The sequence below is a fragment of the Schistocerca piceifrons genome, chromosome 5 (genome assembly GCF_021461385.2).
Source record: "Schistocerca piceifrons isolate TAMUIC-IGC-003096 chromosome 5, iqSchPice1.1, whole genome shotgun sequence".
In the NCBI taxonomy this organism is placed as follows: Eukaryota; Metazoa; Arthropoda; class Insecta; order Orthoptera; family Acrididae; genus Schistocerca; species Schistocerca piceifrons.
Genome location: NC_060142.1, coordinates 267,474,318 through 267,498,783, shown reverse-complemented (window position 1 = coordinate 267,498,783; position 24,466 = coordinate 267,474,318). Strand labels below are relative to the sequence as shown.

At 43.5% G+C, this 24,466-nt stretch overlaps 1 protein-coding gene across 1 annotated transcript in view; it reads left to right on the top strand.

Annotated features, from left to right (window-relative positions):
• Window positions 1-5,578: 5,578 nt before the first annotated feature.
• Window positions 5,579-24,466, top strand: part of LOC124798934 (zwei Ig domain protein zig-8-like) — a 218,909-nt gene continuing 200,021 nt past the window's right edge. Inside the window, exons 1-2 of the mRNA XM_047262468.1 lie at window positions 5,579-5,632; window positions 5,725-5,935. Of these exons, the coding sequence (XP_047118424.1) occupies window positions 5,579-5,632; window positions 5,725-5,935 (265 nt within the window). The remainder of the gene's footprint in view (window positions 5,633-5,724; window positions 5,936-24,466) is intronic.

The following is a 24,466-nucleotide window of genomic DNA, read 5'->3' as shown; positions in this document are numbered from 1 at the left end:
TTTGCATATAGTAAAAGCATATTGTGTCTTTTTAGACTTAGACACAGATCTTCTACTACCAGCCAGATACGAACATATTATCTTCGCAGTTATTGCCTCGCTGAATATCTTAATTAAGAAAGTAACATCGTAAAACAGCGATGATATCTTTAAACAACCATCCGAAACAAGCCGAGGTCTAGAAAATGTTGCTCAAGTGTAAGACAGCCTATGGAAAAATGGGACGAAAGCTACAAAGCTGGTAGTTGTATATATGAGAATTAAAGGGTCGTCGCATCTAAACGGAGTAGCATTTTCTATTTCACAAATCTTAGTAGTATACATGGTGTCACTCCTTAGTGTCGACAACCGCGTTTCCTAGCTGGAGTAAGCCCAAACAAATACGCTCATCACATCTTTCATGCAACGCCCAGTCAGTTTATTTCCTGTTACAAACGAAATTATTCTTAAAACATAATTTTACCTGCCCGTTCTATAGAGCGGCCCCTGATTAGTCAATTTTCGTAACATTTGTGTGAGAAACTGGGGCAGTCCCCCTAGATTCCCTTTCCTAAAGTAACATTTGATAACGTATTTCAGCTTTTATGTTATTATTTTACTGTCAATAATTTCACATATTGTTTTATACACTCTTTAGATACCAAAGTTGGTGATACTGACAGCCTTTAAACACAAGAAACTTTTCTTTGCCATTTGTGAAGGGTCGTTCGACAAGATTCTGCTGATTCAGTCTTTTAAGTCTTCAGAACTACTGTTATGACAGTCGGGTGGGTTTCTTTCCCCAGCTATCGACAGTTCTATGATTTATTTTGTGCATATTGTACGGCAGTCGCTGTTTCTTTGGAAATTCTGCTATGGAGCATGTTCTTGTTATCAAGCGGTAGTTAGTAATTTGTTCCACATTCTTGCATTTCCTCAGATGCGACAGGTTTATCCTGCTCAGATATGTTAACTCATAGGAAACGCACCACTCTGCAGTAATAAAATGCTTATCAACACAATGAAAAGCCATCGCACAGAGATTGATGCTTGGCGAATGGCTTAAAGGACACTAATTTTAGCTTCCCTGTGCAAGAGCTGGGGCCAGATGTGGGCAGTAGACAATATTTTTGTTGTAATGTGAATAATATTGTGGTGTGTTACTTGGTTGAAATGCCTCTGAGCACTATGGGACTTAGCTTCTAAGGTCATCAGTCCCCTAGAACTTAGAACTACTTAAACCTAACTAACCTAAGGACATCACACACATCCATGCCCGAGGAAGGATTCGAACCTGCGACCGTAGGGGTCTTGCGGTTCCAGACTGTAGCGCCTAGAACCGCTCTGCTGGTGAGTTACTTCTATGAGTATTAAAATAATAATGAGCTTAAGACTTAAGTCTTGGGTAAAAAGCTAAACTGCCTTCACTGAATTATTATCGTAGCGGGTTGTCCAAGAAAACCTTCCTTCGACTCCTCCAGTTACCCTTCCCTTTCGAAGTAATACTGGCAGTGTTATCTCCTTGGCGTGGGGGAACACTGTCTTTGAATCCTGTCAGAAGCCCGATCGTACTTATCCAAGCCGATGTCGCCGTTCTGTGTGCTTTCCGGTACACGCTACTAGATCAAAAGTATCCGGACGCCAGTTAGCTCACACGCAGGTCGAACAGTTTAATTATGGTTACGACGTAAAGTCAAACGTCCGAACGCCCTTCGGCAACGATAGAGCAGAGAGGGTCGTGATGAAGACGACAGCACGCTGACCGACCCCTCTCTCGGACGACAACGCGACATAAGAGATTTCTTATTTGCGTGTCGCAATTTCCTTGCGACACTTTTGTGTTATTATCAAACTATTGTCATTGATTTAATGCGCAAAAATAAATGTCGTGTGACTAGGGCCTCTCGTTGGGTCGACCGTTCACCGGGTGCAAGTCTTTCGACTTGACGCCACTTCGGTGACTTGCGCGTCGATGGTGATGAAATGATGATGATTAGGACAACACAACACCCAGTCCCTGAGCGGAGAAAATCTCCGACCCAGTCGGGAATCGAACCCAGGCCCTTCAGATTGACATTCTGTCACGCTGACCACCTTTTTTTATCTCATTTTGTTCGATTTTGTTCGTTGCATCTGCTCAGGGCGGACGTCGTAAGACATCCGTTTAAGTTTGTTGTTGATCGATTAACTCAGTTTTTTTTATTACAGAGGGAGCTAACCCTCTGACCGAACACGCTGAGCTACCGTTCCGGCAACCACTCAGCTACCGGGGGCCGACATTCAAATCGTAATAAAACTGTTTAACACGATTTGCTTGAATTACTGTCTAGCGGTTCGAGAAGCAGGTTTCCTAGACACCTCACCTTTGAAACTAGGCAGGATACACCAATTACCTTCTTGCTTCCCGTTTTTTAATCTTGGCTAACTTTTTTCCTCAAAGGGTTTTTATATTTGTAGTAACGAGGCTGGTTAATGGGTTAAATGTCTTAGACAGACGCTCCCCCCAAAAAAATTGAGGGGAGCGTCTGTGTAAGCTATTTTTTGTTTATTATGTTTCCTTTTACATCCTATTTAACACATTAACCACTGTTCTTCTTACCATTGTTCCTCATCCCCTGTACTGCACCCCTCAATGCTCTACCGGTTCTTATTTGTTCATTACATCCCCTTTTCTAGGGGCTGGAATCTGTGACTTATAACTTTGGGGTTGTCTCGGTATGTTAATCTATGTTACACTACTGTAAGTACTTATCATTTAGGTTTACTTTTAACGGCTGTCCTCAATTAAATTTTTAAATTTATAAATTACAAGGATGCTTTCCTTTCTACTTAGAACCATCTGAAGATGCTACTTCAACGAAGAGAAACTGATCGTAAATAAATTACCAAATTACAGGCGTTTACGGTTTTTTTCAAGTTCATTTTACCAGAACTATTTAAAACATGACAAACTGCGGAGTTTAGACACTTCACTACATTCGCTCCTCCAAAAGGATCGAATAGATTCAACAGGGCAAGAAGCACATCGAGAATAAAATTCATTTGACACTGGAACCACTTTCAAAACCGACGTTTCTTCAGGGCGACCAAACCTCGAAGGATTAATGCCGCTTCTACGCTGCCTAGTGCCCAAAAAGAAGATCTGGATGTATTGGCACTTACACTGTTTGATCAAAAGTATCTGGACACCATGTCATTCCGAATAGACGAGTAGATGTCATAAGACGCGGACCCGCCAACACAAAAGGAGGCGGCGTGTTGTATCAGTAGTAAAGTAGTAATGTCACGGTGGAACAGTCAGCAGAGCTCACTGACTTCGAACGTGGACTAGTCAGTGTATATCACCTTAGTAACAAATCCATGAAGAACATTTCAATCCTTATGAATGTGTCCGACTATTGGTTATGTGACTGTGAAGTTGAGACGTCACGGAACAACCCCATCTAGATGAGGACGAGGCAGACTAATGCGCTGACGGACTCAGACCGTCAAGCATTACGGAGGCTAGTTGTAGAATATCGCATGAGCTCAGTGGAGGGAATCACTCGTGATTTTCAAAGTGCTAGCAACAGTCCACCTGACAGAGTGTGGGTAGGAAATTAAAAAGAATTGGGTACACTGCACTAGCAGACACACTTCAGCCACACATTTCCGTAGTCAATGCCAAGTGACGCTTGAGATGGTGAAAGGGGGACGCCATTGGACAGTGCAAGACTGTAAACAAGTTGTTTGGAATGACGGAGCACGCCATAGCCTGTAGCTAACCGGCGGGACGCTCTGGGTTTGGAGAATTCGTAGAGAAGTACCAATAGCATGCATCGCTCACACCGACACAGGGGAAACATTAATCGAATCTTACAAAAGTTTATTGATCAACGAAAGAAAAGTCTGCTTCGACGACAGTAACAAGATTACAATTACAGTGTCCCACAGGTATGAAGACTTTGCGGTATGTTGATTCCAGAGTCTGACAAAGTAACACAGTTAGGCTCTGAGCACTATGGGACTTAACATCTGTGGTCATCAGTCCCCTAGAACTTAGAACTACTTACACCTAACTAACGTAAGGACATCACACACATCCATGCCCGAGGCAGGATTCGAACCTGCGACCGTAGCAGTCGCGCGGTTCCGGACTGAAGCGTTTAGAACCGCTCGGCCACCGCGGCCGGCAACACAGTTAGGATCTTCATAGACAAACACACTTGTATGGAAAAGTCCGATGAAGCTGTGCTGAGTAGCACCAGCATGGGAACAGAAAAGTCTATACTGTATGCAGTCTGACTGCACCAGGCGAAACGACAGATGCTCAATATGGCGGCGTCGGTCCCTGTGATAGACTTCGAGGGTGTCCTAAGAAGATGGGACAGTTAGCACCCACCCAGATGACAGGAGAGGGTCTCGTAGCCGAAAGAGCTGATCCGTACAGCTCTGGCACCGACCTTTACAGTTTCCGGCGGCGGAATAATTACGGCACTGCTGCTGAGAATTTTTCCGGGTTGTATGACCGTGGTCCGTGGAACTCTTCAATCCCTGACGTTTCGTCCAAGGCTACGTTGCACATCTTCGGAGCTACTCCTGGTTGTGCTGAGTCTTGCTGGCTCAGCACAGCCAGGAGCACCTCCGAAGATGCCCAACGTAGCCTTGGACAAAACGTCAGGGACTGAAGAGTTCCATGGACCACGGCTATACTACCCGGAAAAAATCTCTGCAGCTGAAACATCCGATCGTGAAAGCCTTCACTGAATGACTTGCTGCACTACTTTCTGGTAACGCGTGTGGCGGACGCAAATACGTCCCTTGGAAGTGGCGACCTCCGCTAGCGCTGGTACCGCCAGCTGGTGTCGCTCCGTTACTGCGGAAGGACGAGTTCGTGACTCTTGAAGATTGCAGGGGCAGTGAGGGCTACACGCGTACCTGAGCTGCCCAAACGGTTGCCGACTGCTTTTGCGAAGATATCCAGTGTAGCAAACAGTAGTTAGAATAGCTCAGATAGTGATGTACAATGTAGGAGGTGGTGCGGAAGGAGGGAATTTTAGCATGGTTAGCTAGTAGTTCCGTTATTGTGCTTAAGAAGATGTTAAATGTAGAAGGCCATGAACACATTTTAGAGCATTGTGTGCTGCGTGCTGTAGAGGAAACAGCTCGGAGACGATGATTATATCAGTCTGACAATCCACTCTGTCACAAACATTCATCTCTGAGGCAATGTTTTGGAGAATAACATTTCAGAAACAGACTAGTCTGCCATGAGTACCACCCTGGAAATGGTGGGACACTTTTGGGGTGAGTTAGATCGTCGAATGCGCTCCGGTCTACAGCGTCTAACACCGTGTCTGGTTTCGACTCTTGAAAAAGAATGCGCTCCCGTACTTCCACAGACATTCGGACACCTCGTTGAAATCGTTTCCACAAAGTTCGAGTCGTTATAAACTCAACAGGTCGACTCACAGCATCCTTAATCTTTATTTTCACGTTACAAGGATGCTTTCGTTCCTATCTAGAACCACCTGCAGATGCTGCTTCAAAGTGCCAATACTGGTCGTGAACAAATGATCAGTTAACAGCTATTTGAGGTTTTATTCGCGTTTCATTTGCTATGAATGTGAACGGCTGTGGCTGTCCATATTATAAAGTTGTATATGTTAAAGAGGTGTACTGTTATTTAGCAGCTGCGGCAAATTATCTGGAGTACGTTGCGTGGTCTGCACCAGAGATAGGGAACTGAGGTTCCCCTTTGTACAGGTGTCGTGGGTGCGGCACCGGGACCTGCACATCCTGACGGTGGGCTCGTACACGTACACGAGCGACCAGCGCTTCCAGGCGTCGCACCACCGCGACCTGGACGAGTGGACGCTGCACATCAAGTGGGCGCAGCGCCGCGACGCCGGCGTCTACGAGTGCCAGGTCAGCACGCAGCCCGTGCGCAGCCTCGCCGTCACGCTCAACATTGTCGGTGAGTACCCGCGACCGCAGCCGCAGTAACCCTACACCCGCTCCCGCTATCTGAACTGCCCTGCATGAAGGCCAACTTCTGGAAGGGTAACATTCAAAGAAAACTACATGTTGTTGAGGTCTTTAGTCCAGAGACTCGTTTGAAGCAGCTCTCCATGCTACTCTATCCTGTGCAAGCTTCTTCATCTCCCAGTACCTACTGCTACCTACATTCGTCTGAATCGGTTTAGTGTACCATCTGTTGGTCTCCCTCTATGATTTTTACCCTCAAATACTAAATTGGTGATCTCCTGATTCCTCAGAATATGCCCTACCAACGGATCCCTTCTTCTACTCAAGTTGTGCCAAAAATTTCTCTTCTCCCCAATTCTATTCAATACCTCCTCATTAGTTATATGATCTACACATCTAATCTTCACCATTCTTCTGTAGCACCACATTTCCAAAGCTTCTATTCTCTTCTTGTCCAAACTATTTATCGTCCACGTTTCACTTCCATACATGGCTACCCTCTATATAAATACTTTCAGAAACGACTTCCTGACACTTAAATCTATACTCGATGTTAGCAAATTTCTCTTCTTCAGAAACGCTTTCCTTGCCATTCCAATTTTACATTTTATATCCTCTGTACTTCGACCAACATCAGTTATTTTGCTCCCCAAAAAGCAAAACTCCTTTACTACTTTAAGTGTCTCATTTCCTAATCTAATTCCCTCAGCATCACCAGACTTAATTCGACTACATTCCACTATCCTCGTTTTGCTTTTGTTGATGTTCATCTTATATCCTCCTTTCAAGACACTGTCCATTCCGTTCAGCTGCTCTTCCAGGTCATTTGCTGTCTCTGACAGAATTACAATGTCATCGGCAAACCTCAAAGTTTTTATTTCTTCCATGGATTTTAATTCCTAATCCGAATTTTTCTTTTGTTTCCTTTACTGCTTGCACAATATACAGATTAAATAACATCGGGGATAGGCTACATAATATTAGGAAAAGTACGTTGTATGGCGTTTATTATATAAATTCGTTATATCTTCCCTAGTAGCAGTGGACATTTAGTTTCCTCTTGAAGTTGCCGTAGTTAAAGATCCTTGGTATGCGTGGCCAATAAAATCTAAATACCATTATGCGATCTGCCGGTCTTCAGGAATGATTCGTCAAAGACACATATACCTAAAACAGCTGAAATTCTCCTGGCACCTGAAGTCATCTACTGTTGATTTAATATCCTAGTAATGTAACGTTTTTCACACATATATAGAGAAGATGAAACACCTGTTACCCTGGAACTATTGACGCAAAAAGACACCCACTAATGCTAATGAATGTTTAATTTTTGAATAAATTTTTCGGACTGCAGGTGGTATCACTTAGACGACGAGTTGAAGCACAAGAAAATTTCCGTAATTACCTTTGCATAAGGCGTTAGTGCAAGCCTCCTGAATTTTCGGTGCTGCTGTCTTGCAAAAGTTGCTTAATGAATTTTCATGAAATGGATCAAAAGAACGACTTAGGGAACAAAGACGTGAAATTTTCTTTTTACACTCAGGGTTTTTATGTGATTCGAAATGTGGAAGGATTCTATACAGAACAATGAAATTAATGTTACATTATCTACGTAATGCCCTCAACACCGTCACACAAAGATCAGTTCTACTACGTACATCTGAAAGTCATGAAAACACTCGGATAAATTATTAACAACACATACATTAGGGCAACCAACCAACCAACAAGTGACAGTCGCTACAACGCAAATGGTTCCACAAAACGAATGCACCAAAACCACTTACACCTCCGATGGAGAGCGTTCTACGAGATGGTCTCGAGGTAAATGTCTGCCCGAGAAAACAGGCACCATAGCAATGCGACGAGCAGCACCCTGAGTTGACATCAAGCAGGTGCACCACAAACTCGCGACCGTCCTGCAAGGTAGACCGGCCGCGCCGCTGCTGGCTGACCCAGGGTGTTTTGCTTCTTCGTCCTCTCAAGCACGTCCTAGCGTCTCGTAACCAGTCCGACGACCAACTGCCCGACCGCAAATACCCGCCACCATATCCCAACAGGGGCAAAGATTGTAGTGAAGCCGGGTAATCGATAGTCGTGACAAGGAGCTGGTGTGCCAGAATAAGCGCACAACGGCTCAACCTGTTTGGTGAGAGAAATGTCGTCTTGCTAAAGCCAGTTGCGAATCAGACAGGACACCTAACCAGGACGGAATCTGCCCCACCCTGACCTTAACCGAAAGTGCTATACATTGGCTAAGCTAGCACAGTGCTGCAGTACATCTCGCCTAGTCGTAAAATATACATACATGTTAATTTGTATTTTGGAGTCGGTGTATAGAAAATAATATATAGGCTACAATTCTCAGAACCACCTCCTCGATGCAAACCATAAGCTACGTTTAATTATCGCTCTCCATTTTTCTCAATGTGATACAATGCAGCCTCAGTTGATAGCTCACTACACCGTACTCAAGTACGACACTATTTAACTCCAGGGGATTTAATACATAATACTCTGAAGTAGAGTACCTAGTATTCCTTCAGAACCGGCAAGCTACGTCTGGTGACCACGCGCCCGCTAGATACTGGCTAAGCCACCTTCGCCTCAAACTGTAGGCATACACCGATGAGCCAAAACATTATGGCCACCTGCATAATTGCTTGTCTGTCCGTCTTTGGAAGAAAATATAGCACTGATTCTGCGTATCAGGGATCAGAAGATTGTTGGTAGGTTTGTAGGAGAATGTGGCATCAGATGTCTATCAGCAGGTCATGTAACTCGCGTAAATAACGGACTGCTGACTTGCGTACTCGGTGAAGGCTCTGATAGCGAGTCAGATGGGTTCCATAGGATTTACATCAGGCGAATCTGGTTGACAGACATCATTGTGAGTTCACTATAACGCTCCTCGCATCACTGTAGCACGGTTCTGGCTTCGAGACATAGACAATTATACTGCTGAAAGATGACATTGCCATAGGGGAACACATGCGTATCCATTGATCGGCGGTTGAGCCCCGATGGTCTGGTGCCCACTGAAATCGTAACTGACGATGTCGTTGGATCAACATGTGAACACGTAGGGGTGGTCTGCTGTGGAGCACCATGTTCAAGAATGTACGATGAACTTGGTGCTCCGAAACACACCCACATGCACGAGCATTGTGCTTTTTCGTCAGAGATGCCACAGAAAACCATCTGTCCTACTTTACAGAGCAGACAAGTCTCCGAACCCCACGTTCTGTGAAGAGTCGTGGACGACCAACCGTTTAGCGCGTGGCGATAATTTCACTAAAATTTTTGAAAACATTGTAAGCGATCTTATATAATATAATTTAATATATATAATTAAAAAAACAGTCTTGATCGCAAATATCTTTTAATCGGAGTTTCCAGTTTCAGTCCTTAAGGATCATCTTCAGTCTTCAGAACGGCAGGTGGACTTCCATGGAACAAGCTGCGTCGACCCGCACGGTGAACTGACTGCGTCGTGGGTCTGCGCAGCTTGCTCCATGGAAGTCACTGCCGTTCTGGAGTCTGAAGATGATCCTTAAGGATTGGACCATGCATCTTTAGGCAGTTTGTAGTTTTAGTGTATTCCGAAGGAGGTGTGGTTATCAGCGCCGAAACCTAGGTCAACATCTGGTTTCTATTTGCAATCGAGGCATATTCTTTATAATCATTAACTTTAGGATTGAAACCGGTCACTCCGATAAAAAGAAATTAGCGATTAAGACTGTTTTTTAATTATATATATTTGATAATTTCATTGTCCTATAACCTCTTTCAGTAGATGCCCATGACTGTAGTACATGAACTTTTGATAGCTTCGCCGTTTTCGAGATATTCGTTCACAGCCTCTGCGTAATAATAATCTGCCCTTTGTCAAAGTCGCTTATCTCTACGGATTTCCCCATTTCCAGTTCATATCTTCGCTGGGAGGATCCCCGTCCGTGTCTGCTCCGATTACATACTTTTGTTACCGCGTCATGTGCACACAACGTCACCAGGTGGCATTCAAAGCCCTGGTGGGCGACGGTCGTAATGTTTTGATCTATAGGTGTATACACTCGTGTAGCCAAATCAACCGTGAAAACGCAGAAAGCCATAATCTGTCAGATTTAATGACGAAGGAAATTGCTAGCGATAAAGCTGTGTAGAAACAGCTGGCCGATTTTAATGGATAAGTTCTTTAAATTTAGCAGGTCAATTAAGACTGTCAAATAAAACTTTGTCTTGATCTTCATTTAAATTTTTGGTATTAATTTCTGATAGGTGGTACTCACTGGAATTAAGGAAAACGTGCAAGGGAGGACCCACAATATAACTTTCTTTTCACATAACCTGTTTATTTAACAATATATACCCATAAATGTTTTTTTTTTACAAAATGAACAAATTTGTAGTATGAATAAGCTTTTTCAAGAGAAATCTAAGCAGCAAACAATGTCACAATAATTACAAAAAGCCGGACCAGCAGCCCGCCCGTAATCGGGTGAAAGAGCAGTGTTGACTACCGCGCTGGACACAGTCTGTCTTATTACATGCCCTTCTGCAACACATGGAAACTGTAGCAGCACCATTGATGACAAGGGTGATTCAATTACTCAAACAAATGACATAACTTTTATTTTGAAAGCTATATGTCCAGGGGTTCGGGGTTCCGATGCGCACATTTACATAAAGGTTAAACAGATTAGGAAACAATATGACAATGATAAGGCTTACTTCAAAGCAAGCTACTTCTTAATTTCAACCGGCAGTCATGGTTCGACTGGATTCCAACTCATTCCTTTTGGCAATCTAATTTTGACTAAAGCCCTGATGACAGTTGGCTGTTAATATTTTTCAAGTTAAATTGATTGTCAGTTATCAAGATTGCTCTAAAGGAACGTCTTAAAAACCACTCGTGATCACTTATTACAAGAAAATGAACTCGGCGGAACAACAAGATCCAGTTAAAAATACACCAAAAATCAACCGGTCTTTCAAAGACAGCAACGCACTGCTTAGTACAACCGGTTGTTCAGATTATAAATAATACAATTACAACCAAATAATTTAACGAGTTAACGTCTAACCACAAGACCCCTGTTTGTTTAAAGACAAACCTGTGCCTTAGTACAATTGTTCCGCTGTATTTACGAATAGAAGCTGATTCAGTAGAATGTTAATAATCTGGTATAAACCAGAAAGGAAAGTCAATATAATAGCGGAACAAATTTTCAAATGACAACTAGTGACTTTGTACAACACTATGACCTATATTTACGACTACACAGTCGACCGAGTAAAACTCTGAGAGTCGGGTACAAATAAGAAAATAATATGGAAAGGCAATATACGAGGGCCGTTCAGAAAGTAACCTCCGGTTGATTTAAAAAAATACACCAAGTTAAATAAAAATATTTTAATATGTACATCTTACAACTACATCTTTGCACTATTTTTCTACATAGTCTCCATAGCGATTGAGGCACTTATCGTATCTCTTCACAAGCTTTGAAATTCCTTCTGCATAAAAATCACCCGCTTGTGCCTCGAGCCAGCCTGTGACCGCATCTTTGAGCTCTTCGTCGTCATCAAACCGCTGTGACCCGAGCCATTTCTTCAAATGCATGAAGAGGTGATAATCACTTGGCGGCAGGTCTGGGCTGTAAGGTGGATGGTTGATAACGTCCCACTTGAAGGACTCAAGAAGGGCCGTTGTTCTGCGAGCAGAGTGAGGACGGGCGTTATCGTGCAAAAAAACGATACCGGAAGTCAGCATACCACGGCGTTTGTTCTGTATAGCCCGTCGTAATTTTTTTATTGTTTCACAGTATACGTCTTGATTAATGGTCGTACCACGTTCCATGAATTCAACCAACAACACCCCTTTGGCATCCCAAAACACCGTTGCCATCAGTTTTCTGGCAGAAAAATCTTGCGAGGCTTTTCTTGGTTTGGTAGGCGAATTTGAATGTGCCCACATCTTTGATTGTTCTTTTGTCTCAGGGTTCACGTACTTAATCCAGGTTTCGTCACCGGTCACGATTCTGTTTAACAATGGTTCTCCTTCGTCCTCATAACGTGACAGAAAGTCTAATGCAGAGGTCATTCTTTGAGTTTTGTGGTGGTCGGTAAGAATTTTGGGCACCCATCGTGCACAGAACTTACGGTAACCCAATCTTGCTGTCACTATCTCGTACAAGAGAGTCTTAGAAATCTGTGGAAAACCAGTAGACAACTCCGACATTGAGAAACGTCGATTTACACGAACTTTTGCATCAACTGTCTGAACGAGTTCGTCAGTCACCAACGATGGTCTACCACTCCTCTCTTCATCATGAACGTTTTCTCGTCGACTTTTAAATAAACGTACCCATTCACGGACAACTCCTTCACTCATAGCTCTTGGTCCGCACACAGCACAAAGCTCACGATGAATAGCTGCTGCAGAATATCCTTTGGCTGTAAAAAACCTTATGACAGCACGCACTTCACATTTGGCGGGGTTTTCTATTGCAGCACACATTTCAAACTGCCACAAAAACTAAACTAGCGCAGGTATGACGTTCACTCGACCACGGCTTGATGCCGACTGACCTGTTGAGTGCGTGAACGCACAGATGGCGTCGCTACTCCCCCCACAACCCGCACTGTGACCAATCGGAGGTTACTTTCTGAACCGCCCTCGTACTATAGGGACAAATTTTTAAACGGTAGCAGTGTCTTAGTACAATACTACAGCCTATATTTACCACCAAAGAGCAGACAAGTAAAACTCTGAGGGTCGGGTACAAACCGGAAAGTAATTAGGAAGGCAGATAGACACAAATCACCACTAGGGTTACAGAATGTTACTCCCGTTAATGAGCAAGCAGTTCCATTGATCCACGGTGTGTCGCGGTTGTTACTGAGTGGTGCCGATGAAAACCAGGTAGAAAAAGGGCAGCCAGGCCACGAGCGGTTGTCTTCAAGGATGTCGGCCTGACATTTGTAATCGACGCAGACCGCCGTGAAGTACTCCGGTATGTTCGCTCTGCGCAGGCCCTCCTTGCGTAGCTCGTGGCTTCGGCCGCTCGGACCCCGTGACCACCTCTTGTCGCGACGTTATCGCCAATCCCCAAACTTCGTGCCGCCTCCTCTCGGTCCAGCGAACCCATATATAAAACGGCAACCAAAGACCTCCTAAGGACATAACCTACAGATACCAACTCTCCCTCATAAATTTTGCCAATGGGGCCGCAAGAAGGATACCAGACAGGTCCACTAACTCGATGACGCCACAGATTAATTTCCATAGCTGTATATACACAGGGTGTTCCATTGATAGTGACCGGGCCAAATAAGTCACGAAATAAGCATCAAACGAAAAAATTACAAAGAACGAAACTCGTCTAGCTTGAAGGGCGAAACCAGATGGCACTATGGTTGGCGCTGCCATAGGTCAAACGGATGTCAAATGCTTTTTTTAAAATAGGAATCCCCATTTTTATTACATATTCGTGTAGTAAGTAAAGAAATATGAATGTTTTAGTTGGACCACTTTTTTCGCTTTGTGATAGATGGTGCTGTAATTATCACAAACGTGTAAGTACGTTGTATCACGTAACATTCCGCCAGCGCGGACGATATTTGCTTCGTGATACATTACCCGTCTTAAAATGGACCGTTTACCAATTGCGGAAGAGGTCGATATCGTGTTGATGTGTGGCTATCGTGATCAAAATGCCAAACGGGACTGTGCTATGTATGCTGCTCGGTATCCCGGTCGACATCATCCAAGTGTCCGGACCGTTTGCCGGATAGTTACGTTATTTAAGGAAACACGAAGTGTTCAGCCACATGTAAAACGTCAACTACGACCTCCAACAAATGATGATGCCCAAGTAGGTGTTTTAGCTGCTGCCGCGGGTAATCCGCACATCAATAGCAGACAAACTGCGCGAGAATCGGGAATCTCAAAAACTTCGGAGTTGAGAATGCTACATCAACATAGATTGTACCCGTACCATATTTTTATGCTCCAGGAATTGCACGGCGACGATTTTGAACGTCGGGTACAGTTCTGCCACTGGGCACAAGAGAAATTACGGGACGATGACAGATTTTTTGCACGTGTTCTATTAAGCGACGAAGCGTCATTCACCAACAGCGGTAACCTAAACCGGCATAATATGCACTATTTGGCAACGGAAAACTCCACGATGTCTGCGACAAGTGGACTATCAGCGATCTTAGCGGCTTAAACTATGGTGCGGCATTATGGGAGGAAGGATAATTGGCCCTCATTTTATCGATGGCAATCTAAATGGTGCAATGTATGCTGATTTCCTACGTAATGTTCTACCGATTTTACTACAAGATGTTTCACTGCACGACAGAATGGCGATGTATTTCCAACATGATGGAAGTCGGGCACATAACTCGCGTGCGGTTGAAGCGGTATTGAATAGCATATTTCATGACAGATGGATTGTTCGTTCACCTGATCTGAAGTCCCCGGATTTCTTTCTGTGGGGAAAGTTGAAGGATATTTGCTATCGTGATCCACCGACAACGCCTGACAACATGCGTCAGCGCATTGTCAATGCATGTGCGAAAATTATGGAAGGCGAACTACTCGCTATTGAGAGGAATGTCATTACACGTATTGCCAAATGCATTGAGGTTGGCGGACATCGTTTTGAACATTTATTGCATTAATATGGAATTTACAGGTAATCTCGCTGTAACAGCAAGTTTTCACACAAATGATGATTTCACAAGGGTACATGTATCACATTGGAGCAACCGAAATAAAATGTTCAAACGTACCTACGTTCTGTATTTTAATTTAAAAATCCCACCTGTTTCCAACTGTTCGTCTAAATTTGTGAGCCATATGTTTGTGACCATTACAACGCCATCTATCACAAAGCGAAAAAAGTGGTCCAACTAAAACATTCCTATCTCTTTACATACTACACGAATATGTAATAAAAATGGGGGTTCCTATTTTAAAAAAAAAAAAAAAAAACGCAGTTGATATCCGTTTGACCTATGGCAGTGCCATCTAGCAGACCATCCACAGCGCCATCTGGTTTCCCTCTTCAAGCTAGACAAGTTTCGTTCTTTGTCGTTTTCTCGTTTGACGCATATTTCGTGAGATATTTGGCCCGGTCACGATTAACGGACCACCCTCTATATATATACGCTCTCAACGTGCCTTTCGACAAATTTCGATTTGTAGGGTATGTGGGGGTTCACAGGATGCGAAATTTAGAATACCGAGCTATCACCTCTGTCAACAACAACGGCCGTGATCGAGCTACTCATAGAGACAAAATAAACTTGAATGACAGTTTATGGTGAACAGCTTAATTCCCATCGCACTGCAATCTTCCTCTCCCTGGACATCGAACGTGCTTATGAGCGCGTATGGCATTCCGGTCTCCTCTTTAAGCTCCAAACCTTCACCATTCCCATTAATTACGTCCGTCTGATCGGCTCCTTTCTCTCCCATCGTCCTTCCTACGTCACCATCCATATCACGGATTCCTACACCTTTTTTCCCTCCTCCGGTGTGCCCCAAGGCTCCGTCCTCTCCCCCCTTCTGTACCTTTTATATACGGCGGACATGCCGCCGCCGTCACACCCCCCCGCCCCCGTCCATCTTCTCTAGTTTGCCGAAGACACTGTCTTCCTTGCCCTTGCCCCCACCCTGCAGCGCTCCCAACACCTTCTCCAATCCCATCTTGACCGGTTCACCGCTTGGTGCAACGAGTGGTTGCTCAAGGTCAATCCCTCCAAAACCCAGGCGATCATTGTAGGAAAAACCACCCCTTCCTTTCGCCTCCTTGATTTCTATCTCACCATCTATGGACGTCCTATCACCCTCACCCCCACCCTTAAGTACATTGGCGTCACCCTCGACTGTCGACTCTCCTGGATCCCCATCTCCGGACAACCAAGCCAAGGCACGCTCCCGACTCTGTATCCTCAAGCTCCTTTCCAGCCGTACGTGGGGTCTGGATCCCTCCACCATACTCCACACCTATAAATCCCTCATCCGCCCTATCCTTTGTTACGCCCATCCGGCCTGGATCTCCGCTCCCCCCCCCCCCTACTTTTTATAAATCTCTTAAAATCCTTGAACGCCATGCTCTCCGCCTCACCTATCGCATCCGTCTCCCCTCGCCCACGCGGATCCTGTATGATCTCATTCCGTTCCCCCACCTCCTCTTTTTCCTTGAAAGGATACGGATCCAGTACACCTTCCGCAAGCTCGATCCTCCTCACCCGCTTGTCTCACCCATCCTCTTCCACCCCCGCCCGCTGCCGCACCTGTATTCCCAAGTCCCACCCGGTCTCCATCTCTCCACCCTCCTTACCCTCTCCCAAGGTGGCTTCCGCCAGCTCCCACTCCCTGATGATGTCCTCCTCCCCTCCATCTACCCCTCCTATCAACTTTGATCTTCCCCCCACCCCTCACACTTCCTGTGTCCTTTCCTTTAGGCACCCTCCCTCACTTCTCTTTCCTTTTCCCCCATCCACCTTCCTCCGCCCCTCTTCCCCTGGCCTTCCCCTCCCCCTGCCTCCCTCCCCCTATCTCCCCTGCCCATGGCATCTCTGCTCTCCCCTCTCCCTCTCCCACTCCCCCTCCTCCTCCTCCTCCTCTCTTGGCATGCTCAGTGAACATTCGCACGCCGGAGATCATCGCCATCAGTGTCTCGTGTGGGTGCCTTCGTTTGTGTTTAGTGTTCTTTCGCCATCACGCCACCACTGTTCACGTGTTCCGTCGCCGTCGTCCATGTTATGTGCGCCGTGTCAACTAGTGTTAGTGATATTTCTCGTCCAGCGTGAACAGCTCCATGTTTTTTGTTCTTAGTGTCTACAGTTTTTGCCCGCCGTTTTGATTGTATTCTCTGTGCCACCCATATGTAATACTTATTGTACCACTCATGGCTGAAGAGCGGCATACTATGCTGCTGACAGCCCGCCTTTGTATAAGGTGATCAAAATCATAATAAAGGAAAAAAAAAATATATGTTACGTTAATCCATCCTGCTTAAGTTCTCTGTCTTTAAGTTCATCACTGGTAGTGGGGGCGTACCAGAACCTCAACTAACCCATGATGAAATAAGGTGTGAAATGGGAAACGTTCCAAGTTGCATTCATTATCAAATTAAATTATCAGTGCAGCTATGTTCTCGGTATTCTCTTGCCTGTCCCTAGACTCGAACCAGGAGCCAAACCACAGAGAAAGTCTTTCAATTACGCCTCAGTGGATGGCACATGATGTTTATGCCAAGCTTTACTTCCGTGTGGAGTTCCAAGTATAAATGGTTTTAAACGTAGAACCCGGGTATTAATGGTACTTACAACATAAATCTTCTTCATGCTAAATCGTCGAAAACAATTTTTAAGACCGTGTCAGCGCTCAAATTACACTTTAGTGCTTGCAAAGACGAAAACTGTCACTAGCTGCAATTAATAATGCCATTTACTTGCCCAAATAGCGCCGTTACCGTTTGCGAACCGACAGATTCATCTTCGGAAGGCTATTCTCGTTTGTTTTAGGCTCATTTCGTTTCGTATGTTGTTGAAACACAAAAAGAGAAACAAACAGCCAACAACTAATGTAATATAAAGTGAACAGCAGGATGAAGATGAAAATCTCTGGTGGAAACTGATATCGGCACGATTTGTATAATTAAATACCTAATTCACCTCATTACCTTTTGCACGTGACGAGTTGAAGAGCATAATTCAATATCATCAGAATACCTCCTCAGTTTTTTCGGTTGCAAATAAAGTTAAGTTATAGTTATTTTCACATTCTTCTGACTAATGTCGTATTTTGCAGTTATAACGTTTTCCTTTTACAGTCTTCAAATGTTCGCGGAAGGTGAGAGGTCTACAGAACGTGAATGCCAGGATAACAGTGGAAGCGGTGAGGATAACTTTTGGAGGTCATGTCATCACGGCAGCGTGAGGTCTTGCGTTATGTTCCCGAAGAGGTAACATCACAGACATTTCGAAGATTGGACACATCCACAAGCATTAGCTGTTCATAAATGTAACGGCTCACGACGAAATTACCAACAAAGATAACAGAGATGATAGTATTTTGAAACTCGCTGTACTCATTCTATCATAATAGATGATAGTAGCGTATGATTATGACGCACGAAATTTGGCAACGCTCGTTGTCATCGGAGCCCCACACAAAAATACGTCTATCGTGATGCCGCAGAGACATTTGAAAAGGTGACCTTTTGCTGCTCCAGAGAACATTGTTGTAATTGGGCCCACCACAGTCGCAGGACCACTCTCTGCTGGTGTTCGAGAAATCCTGACGTGCACCTTCTACACACTGTGGATGAAACGCCAAATTGTGGCATCGCTGCTCTTGACGCCCAGCATCATTTGAAAAAGAGGAAACTCGTGTCCCGTTGGACCACTCCAGTCTCCTCTTGTTAGTTACTATTCAGTTCCTGGTCATTTGGCTATTGTACAGCATGAGAATTGGCCTTTTTTGCGGTATCCGACTCCAAATAGGGGAATATTGCATGCAGTTCCCTTCGTAATGTTCGCTCAGATGCTCTTGACATGGACATGTTTTCACTGACGGTAGCAAATTCTATTGATCTGGAACCGTCATTGACAAGGCGTTATATAGTTCTCTCTCTCCTTTCGGTTCGGATGTTATTGCGTCTACTTTTCTTAGGCCATGTTGCGTGACTGCGAGTAGCGTACCATTCTTCGCAGATACGTCGAACATTCCTTGGAGATACACCAACCAAAAGACCAACTTCATTTACGGTGTGGTCTTAGTCACGTCCAAACACGAAGGCACGTTTCAGTCCTTCTGCTGGGAAACGCCTTCATGGCGACCCATTTTAGTACACTGATTCCTTACAAGAGGCTGACACATACACGCAATCTACACCACTTCAGGCCGGCCGGAGTGGATGAGCGGTTCTAGGTGCTTCAGTCTGGAACCTCGCGACCGCTACGGTCGCAGGTTCGAATCCTGCCTCGGGCATGGGTGTGTGTGATGTCCTTTGGTTGGTTAGGTTTAAGTAGTTCTAAGTTCTAGGGGTCTGATGACCTCAGATGTTAAGTCCCATAGTGCTCAGAGGCATTTGAAAAAAACAGCACTCCATGCCTTACGTCAGCAGTATAGAGTCACATGATCCCCTAGAAGCTGTTGCTTATCATCTAAAGCACTCTCTTAAGTGGATTGCTAATATTTAGGCCGATGAAATACTGTGAGAGGGACTGGTGAGAGAAAATAATGAGAAACGTAGGATGTAGTAATTGGATGTTAATGAAATTCGGAGTAAATTATACACTGTGAGTACAAACTGAAAGGTTTTGGTGGTGATTGACATGGCTTTGAAAATAAGAAACGAATCAGCGAGACGGGGCACTATTAGATGTGGAAGTAAGAATTGTATATCAAAACGAAATAACTTACACCAGCTAGTTAAAATATTTGCTAAATTGTGTACATGGTCAAAGAGCTACTTTCACACGTCAGGTAATCAGCTGCAATATCCTTGCAATGGCAGTGGAATGTACTCAGTAACTTCCTTAACTGTTAAATCTGCCAAACAGACCAAAATCTGTTTTCATATAAAAAACAAAGCAGGAACAATATCATGGAACCGTTATGGAAAGAGCTAATTCTGTAATCTGTGATGAAATTTACATCAACGTTAACGTTAATTACATCTATAGCAACTCTTCCGCTTTGTATTAAAGGTCGAAAAATTAGTTAGTTTCCTGCCTTGAGTTTTCACTTCAGTGGGCTGATACTCTAGTCATGATGTAGTAAATATGTACTACAGTATTAACCTCCTCTTGTTACGGTACATTGTACCTTTAGCTGAGAATCGAGGATGTATTAAGAAAATGCAGACCCAGAAACATTTTGCTCAATCTTGAATTTTCGCAACAGAACTTCACTTCCACGAAGTGTCGGATGGTAGCGACATTCCAGAGTCAGTAGTTGAACTTCATTTCCTACCGCAATGACTACGAGCTAACTGTTAAGGATAGCGGAGACTGAATAACGCCCCCATAGACTTGAGTTACTAGTATTCAGCCACGAGGTGTACCTCCGAAGATTAATGGCTAACACGACGTTAACGCTTGAATTGAAACCTCTTGTTGTCGTGTGTCGACATTCATCAACGTAGCAGCTTCTTGTTTGGGGTTCTTGGCTGCGGCTTCGACCAGCACAACGGCAGCTTTCGGCCATTTATCTTCGTCGCCGCCTTGCTTACGGCTTATTGCAGTGGCTCCATAATTACTTGGTCTCGCTAATCAATAACCAGTGTCCAATTCACACGACAGTAGCAAGATAACGAAAGAGTCCCGCGTACACAGCTCTTCTGGAATTCTCTGCTGGTGTGCAATGGACGGCGTAGGGTACGATATATACTCATTTGCAAAATGGATGCGGTTGCCCACAGTAGGGCTGTGGTCGCTTAGACGAGATTGATGGCACTTTCAGCCGATTGCGGTCCCTGTTTGTGGTACTACTCGGCAACACAGGAGGCACTACACTGCCGCGAGACAAACACTCTGCAGCTCCGGTCTACACTCCTTCAGTGTCGACAGGCGTCCAAATCCGATTCGAAGGTTTTCCTCTGATATACAAAAGCATGCATTTCGTCCAGCTTTATAATTAAGTGGACGATGATCCTCTTAACAGACTGCCGGAGAAGTTTCAAGTGGCTGGTATAAGCTGTAAGGTTTAATCAGCAAAGACAGGCCACCCCGATACATGCAGAATGAATAAATATGCAGAGATTGGGTTTAGCGGACAGTATTTTCTTTCTGTGGCATTTGAAAGAAGCTTCAAAGAGAAGTTCGACGGCGTAACAAGAGTGGAATTTGAACAAATATAATGGTTCCACAAACTCCTACCCTATTATACCAAATGTAGGCCAACAGGTAACTCAGGTACAGTTCTTGCCGTAATAACAAGAACCCGACGTATTGACTTTGAGTATTGGTACACGCTATAAAGTGATTCTGAAGATTATATGTTACTGACATACTGATCAGGGGACGATCTGTACATTGTAATATTAGAAGAAGCACTTCAGAGCCAAGATCGCTTTAAAATATTTATTTTGGGTTGATGAACGTTTTCAACAGTACTTTGCTGTAATCTTTGCAATTATGAAAAAGATGACAGAAAATTGATATTGGTATCGGACATCAACTCAAAATCGATATTTGAATAGATTTTTTCAGATATTATGGTCATGAATAAATAATACTGCTCGTTGGATTTCGTCTGGAGTTAAAAGCCGAACAGCCCCGAGTTATAAGGCATTTCATGCCTCCGGGAGTCATTGGTGTTTCCTCTTGGTTTAATTTTCTCCACAGAGGAGAGTACAGAATTGTTAAGTTTGGGGTTTGTGCTGACTAGTGTGAACGACCTTTCCAATGTTCTCCAAAAGTTCTCTTAAGAGAGTCTGCCATTACATGTGCAGAGTGGAAGGGATATCTGTTTCACACTGATCATGTTGGTATCACGTTGGCTGCTTTATCTCCAGTGGGATGTCTTGCAGTAACTACAGCAGCAGCATATCTTAGAAACTCGAGACTCTTGAGTGTATTTAGATTCCCATAAATAAAATAGGAACCAATGATGCGGGTCTCGAAAAAAACGCACCAACAGCGCTGAATATATCCTTTTCTTTGAGTCAGTGTGCATATTGCGAAAATTGACTTGCCCTTGATTTGCAAATGATACTTTTTACTTAAACGAAACCAGACGTGGATACGACGCATCAATTTCCGCCTTTCGGAGATAACATTCGGAAAATTTTAATCAAGTTTCGATGTCATTCCCGTGAAGCTGTAGATGCATCGAAATGTGAAGAGGGAGAAATGCACTGGAATGTAGTGCTCGCAGAACACTATTTCTATTTGTCCCACTCGTACTTCCGAGATGCCTCTTAGTGACATTTGCATTGTACAGTATCACCTCCAGTTTCCAGAACTTTTTGATAATATTTGAAAAGACAGGTCTTGAGTGCTTGGCACGATCTTGGCACTCTTCAGCATACAACTGGACCACTGCTCTATTACTTTGCGACCATTCGCCATAATAGACATTCACTCTTTCGGCTGTAACATACATTGGGAACGTTTCATTAGCTGTATGAGTATGTTATTTGATTGCTGCAATAGCAGAACATATACTGATGAGCTTGAAGCGCATAGATAAACACAAGAACCACAGCTGAGTTACATCTTCGCTTACTTTTGGTATAACACGGAAAATATATGTGGAACCTCTTCTCCTGGCAGTGGAATACTGCTTCGCAGCGCTGTTATCGTGATACTATTTGATCAAGTCCCACATATGTTACGTCACTGACGTCCTGTTAGAAGCTTTTTTTAGAATGTCACATAAGAAGTCCGTTAGAAAAAAGAAGATCAGTTTCGTAATTCGCGGACTATATACGACAAAAGTTACTTGCGATCATGAGGAAATTTCCCATATTGTCCGCTACAACTTGGTGAAATCCTTATCTCGATATATTTATTCTTTCGAGATATACTTGGGATGGTCTGTCTTAGATGTAGTATGGAAGAGTAATAAGGTTTTATCTACGGCATTAGTGGAATACGCGAGTGCTCAAAGGCTGTAAATTAAGTCACCTTCCAGTAGTTTTATGGTGGGCTGTTTCCGCCTCCATGGTAGTACCGATGCTAGAAATTCTGAAATGAACAAAGGTAATAGTTTAACAAGGAGGAAATGGGGACTATTTTACTGTTCATTGTAGCACAGTTCTTTCCAAAATTTGATTTCTATTCTGAAATGTTACTTCTCCTGGCTGCACGGTTTATGCATTCACATTATATACACATAATAGTCTCTCTCTCTCTCTCTCACACACACACTATCAGGTCATCTCCCATACTACAACTTTTGCGCGGCAACGCTCTATAAGCACACGCAATCCGCAATCTAACAAACGCCTCGTTACCGGTGAACTACCGATAGCCGCGTAGAGCTATACTCACGTTACAAAGCGACTGCGTTCTATTTGCGTATAAATCTGTTATGAGCTAAACTGATAAACGTGTCACATCACCTTCTTTCCTGAATGGCCTACTCGATGTTTCTGGCTACGCATTTGTGCATTACCTCTAACGTGAAAGACACAAATAGAATTTTACGAAACTTAATTTGCTAAGTTTCAGGAAAACCTGTAACTGACAGATTAACTAACAATGATGCACTTCAACTATGAACAGAATAATTCACGGAAATCGTAATATGCAGTATTTTGATAGCAGTCGGCATTACATCCTGAAATATACTGCATCTGTACACTTCTAATATTGTTTATTTTCGCAGTCTCACATGTATGTATCATAAATGATTACTTCCTTCCACCACTCAATGATCGTCTTCGAATGTGGAAGATAAAACTAATAAAACATTAACAACCACAAGCTTAGAAAGAAGCACATTGTTTCCTTCTAACCTGAATCCACACTTGCTAATAATTTTTAAAACGTCGCAGTTATGTTGGTAGACTTATTAGTGTTTTAATTTCATAAGCTAAGTTTTTGCAATCTGATGAAGTCTCTCGAAACGCTTGTTGAGCTGTGAAACTATAACGTGTGACTGAATTTTATATCAGACTAATTTTTGAGGTGAAAAAAAAATTGTGAAGCCTGGTCGACAAGTGCGCCTTAGTTAGGTCAGTAGCAGTGCTCATGTGTATTTTACAACCAATTTTTATGTATTTACACAAACTTCGTGTATGCTACTAAGGTAGAATTAAATTGGTCTGCTTGTCTATAAGTTATTATGGTAGTTAAAAATTGAAAGCTGTGTGTATTTGAATACGTACTACAGACAATTAAGCTGTGTAAATACTAAATTTGAAGGTCCATTGTACTTACCAATTAAACTTGCATACAATTTGCAAGTGTTTTGATAATCTCGTTATTTTAGAGATATCGAATCTGTCGTGTTACACAATTATTTTAAACTATGTTTCATCACTATCACCATCTTTGGTGACGTTGTTTTTAAAGAGAGTAATCATTCTTCTTATGTACAGGAGTTTGAGTGATGCTCGATAATAAAAGCTCCTAAGTAATTCTTTCATAAATTGGTTCCTGTGTGAGTGTGGTTTTCCCATGCCACGCATTTTTATTTAATGTCCGTCTTATTTAGTAGTTTTTTATAGGAAATACAGTTCGTGGAAGTCTAGGGACCATAGTTACCATTGGTAAATATTGCAGCCGTTGTCTACAATTTGTTTTGTGTTTAACCTCTACCATGTTTGTTTCAAAAGCAATGTTAAGGTGTTCATAACCCACTGCATCTCCTCGTGATAAATTAACTTCACCGCCCCCCCCCCCCGAATTAGTGGTGAAACGGTATTGAAATTCTTGTGAAATCCTTATGTTGATGACAGTATGTTGTATGACACAGCACCGGATTGAAATATCAACACCTTTACATGTCTAGCTACCATTCTAACACTTACAGTGCAGT